Source organism: Notothenia coriiceps, unplaced genomic scaffold (genome assembly GCF_000735185.1).
Source record: "Notothenia coriiceps isolate Sejong01 unplaced genomic scaffold, NC01 NC01_scaffold00032261, whole genome shotgun sequence".
In the NCBI taxonomy this organism is placed as follows: domain Eukaryota; kingdom Metazoa; phylum Chordata; class Actinopteri; order Perciformes; family Nototheniidae; genus Notothenia; species Notothenia coriiceps.
The window spans coordinates 1-3,894 of NW_011364962.1; the positions used below are offsets into that span (position 1 = coordinate 1).

General features: G+C 41.3%; 1 protein-coding gene across 1 annotated transcript; it reads right to left on the reverse strand.

Moving 5' to 3' along the window:
• Positions 1–2,256: 2,256 nt before the first annotated feature.
• Positions 2,257–3,482, reverse strand: LOC104960725 (probable phospholipid-transporting ATPase VA; the record flags this gene model as incomplete). Its single annotated transcript, XM_010788882.1, has 3 exons — positions 2,257–2,261; positions 2,506–2,857; positions 3,298–3,482. Coding segments are annotated over 3 exons (542 nt in total), but the record flags the coding sequence as incomplete, so codon positions are not given.
• Positions 3,483–3,894: the final 412 nt, after the last annotated feature.

Sequence of the window (3,894 nt, forward strand, 5' to 3'; positions counted from 1 at the left end):
GCATGCACTTCCTGTCTTGCGAGTGGCGGTGTCCTCACATGCCCCTTTCACACCAACACGTTCTCAGCTCCGGCTCGGAGCTGGAGCCTGAAAATACCGCTTTTTCCTGTTCACACCGCAGCGGCGCCGCCTCTTAGCTCCGGAATCCGGTTCACTTCCAGCTCCAAAAAATTGTTGGTCTAGAGCAGTGGTTCCCAACCATTTTTCCCAAGAGTCCCCCCAAATGACTCCTGTTGGAAGTTGCGGTAATTAAAGTTTAAAAGTCTCAAAAATGCTACAACTACTGTCACAACCTGGATGAATGTGAAGTATTTTGTTAAAGGAGGACGAAAGCGTAATTAAGGAGCACTATTGGAGTGACTTGATGGTTATTGGACTCAGGATTCATTCATTTGGATTCCCGCTGTATGAAGAAATTAAAGGACGGCGCAAGTGGAAAACAATTCACACTGGGATTAAACTGTTTAAAACACATGCTCAAAGTAAGCCGGATTTTGCCGATGTGTTTATGTGGATTCAAAAGTCGTAAATAATCTACAAAATGGAGGAGACCGATCTGATCGGAGCAACTGTGACAAATAATCCAACTGAAACCGGCATGGACAATGACTATGTTTTAAAAATGCGCTTATCCAGACAAGCCCGGTTTGGACACTTAACGTGCAGAAGAAACATTTATATTAAAGAAAAAATTATACTTTTCTGTCTTTTTATGCCTTTAATAGCTACTAACTTGAATTTGTTAATCAATTATTTTTTATATTTTATTATAATGTATAGACAAGGCTTTTAGTGACAATCATGTATTGCGTTACAATTATATGTAAAATATGATATTTGCCCTCAAATCATCTGAGACCTGGCGCCCCACCTGCGCCCCCTAGGTTGGGAACCACTGTGTTGTTGTTTATACATCGTATGTATATTCTGTACATGTTGGAACAATAAATCTAACCTCATTTTATAAACACAGGAAAACCAGATTGACATTCAAGAGAAATATGACACTGGTCACTTTTCGTATCTGTTCCTGATTCTGTTTCTACAAACTCTCAAACCAGAGTTGGTAAAGTTTGTAAATGTATGAATAATATCAGCTGCAGGTTATTTATTCGTCAGTAGCAGTTTATTTAATGATGAATTCTTTGTTTCTCAGCCAGAGCAGCGAGTACATGAAGTACCTCGTGACTCGGAGGATAAATCTGAGGGGAATGTTAAAGCCCTGCCAACAGGTGAAACCAATGAGCAATATTTCACTCTTTTAGTCAGAAAAACACTTCTGAAGTTCCAGACATTTTTTATCAAATACCTTTGAAGCTCTCTGTAGTGAAGACTCCTCAAACACATGAGAAATCACCAGGATCAGAAATAAAACATCTGTTTCACTTATTTCATGAAAAAGTATTAGCTCTAAATTTAAAGCTTGGCATCGGGAAAATATTAGATAAACATCGTGATGGTTGGATTTCCACTGGTAGCTACAACATTTCGGGAATTTCAACATTTGCATAACAAGTAAAAGTTTTGAAAGAGATTTTCATTAAAAAGTCAGAATTCAGAAAATGTCAGAAATCTGAATTTTTAGACAAAATTCTGAATTTGAGAATCTGAAAATGTCAGATTTATGAGAAAAAAGTCAGAAATTTGAGTAGAGTCAGAATTCTGAGATTTTCTGCATCAGCATGTATTTTCAGAAAATGTTGAGGATTTGGGAAAAAAGTCAGAATTTTGAAATTGTCAGAAATCCGGATTTTTTGATAAAATCCAGAATTTGAGGGAAAAAAGTCTCAAAATATGTCGGAACATTTCAGATTCATGAGAAAAAAGTCTGACATTTTAGAAAAAAGTCAGAATTCTGAGATATTCTGCTTAAGTCTGGATTTAGTAGGGGTATGTAAGTTTGAGAAACCGGCTCGAGATACACTTTTTGTTATATTCCATGGAATGCTCTTAACATCCCGATAGCAATGAATATCTTAAGTGCTTTGACAACAAATCCATAAAAAATGTCATATGTGGAAGCCGTAGCTCTGTAAAAAGCACGACCAATCATCTGAGCCGGCCCGGCTAAAATAACTGGATGGCCTACCTGCCTGTCAGCCTTCCATCTGTGCACAAACGTATCTCGTGCCCTCATTGGTCATGTGCGCGTTCGTGTGTGTTGGAGGAGGGGCTCTGTAAGGAAGTGGCAGATTTTCTCCGGTCGTGTATTTTCAAATTATAGCGATCTCGAGCCGTTTTCTCAAACTTACATACCTTACCTTTAAGAGAATTTTGGCAAAAAGTCAGAATTTAGAGATTTCAGAAAAAAGTCAGAATTGACAGAAATTGATAGAATTTATATATTTTTGGGTAAAAAGTCAGGATTTGAACATTTTACAGAAAAAAAATCAGAATTCTGAGATGTTCTGCATAAATCTGTATTTTCAGAAAATTGAGATATTTTCAGAAAAAGGTCAGAATTTCGATTGCTGAAACAGTAAGGGTCGTGGATGTTGAACGTACCGATGGCGAGGGTCATGACCTTCAGTTTGTTGCGCACCAGTTTGACCACCATGCTCTTCTGCAGCGGCGTGGAGCGGCAGCAGAGCACCGCGCGGCAGCTCTGAGCCACGGCCAGGAACTTCTCCTCCAGACTCTGGTCCAGAGCGTAGGCCAGCGTGCGGCCGTCGATCACCAGGCCGATCTGGTGCACCGCGGGGGGGGCGGGCGGGCAGGAGGGAGGAGGGGGGGTGAAGATCCCGAAGGGGGAGACGTTGCTGTGGAAAGATTTGGTGGTGGTGTGATCCGAGGAGCTGCAGAGGAATTTGGCCTGGATGTAGTGAAGACTCTCGTCCAGCAGCAGAGCACACGCCTCCTGCTCAGAAACACAGCGGCTCGTCAGGTAAACTGAGCAACATCTGGCACACAGATGTGAAGCTGTTAAGAATTAACATTGTCCTCAAATGGCCTCTTTAAAAATGTGTTTCAGAGACGAGAAACTCAATATTATTGTGAGTGAATGTCTCGCCAAGAGGGAGATGAAATTGTTGATACTACTTTCATGACTGTCAAGTAGATATTTCATCTTCTTGTTTGTACTCTGTAAAGCACTCTGGGGTATGTCAAGCATGAAAGGTGCTATATAAATACAGATAAAGTGGAGCTGAGAGCTAAATGCTAACATCAGAATGCTAACGTCAGAATGCTAACGTCAGCATGCTAACGTCAGAATGCTAACGTCAGAATGCTAACGTCAGAATGCTAACGTATTGGTGTTTTTTTCCTGTTTGATTGACTATTGCTCCTCCCTCCCACCTGAGAGTCGGCGTTGAGCGTCAGGATCTCCTCCTCGGGGTCGAGCAGTTTGCAGGCGTAGGCGATGTTGACGGCCGTTTCCTGTTTGTCTCCCGTCAGAACCCAGATCTGAAGACCCGCCTGCCGCAGCGACGCGATGGTTTCAGCGACGCCGTCCTGCAGCCGGTCCTCGATGCCCGTTGCTCCTGAGGAGGAGAAACAAAACGGTGATACAAACTCTAACATCCTCAACAGCAGGAGGAACATTAGACTGAGTATTGGAGGTATAGCAGTCAAGTGGAAACTAAGTATTTTTTCTTTTTTGTACATTTTTGTGTTTCTCTTATTTTCCTACAGTACTGTAATGATTGGCTGTGAATAAGAAAATATGAAGGACAGACCATCTATTTTTTTTTTTTTTGAGAAAGGGGCAGGTCATATAAGATTATTTTCTTCTCCCTGCTCCTTTTCGGGTATGGTGTGTTTAAAGAGACATGTTTTGTAAATAATTGTTATACATTAAAGGTGGGGTAGGTAATTTTGGAGAAACCAGCTCGAGTGCGCTAGAATTTGAAAATACACAGTCGGAAAAAATCTGCCACTTCCTTACAGAGCCCC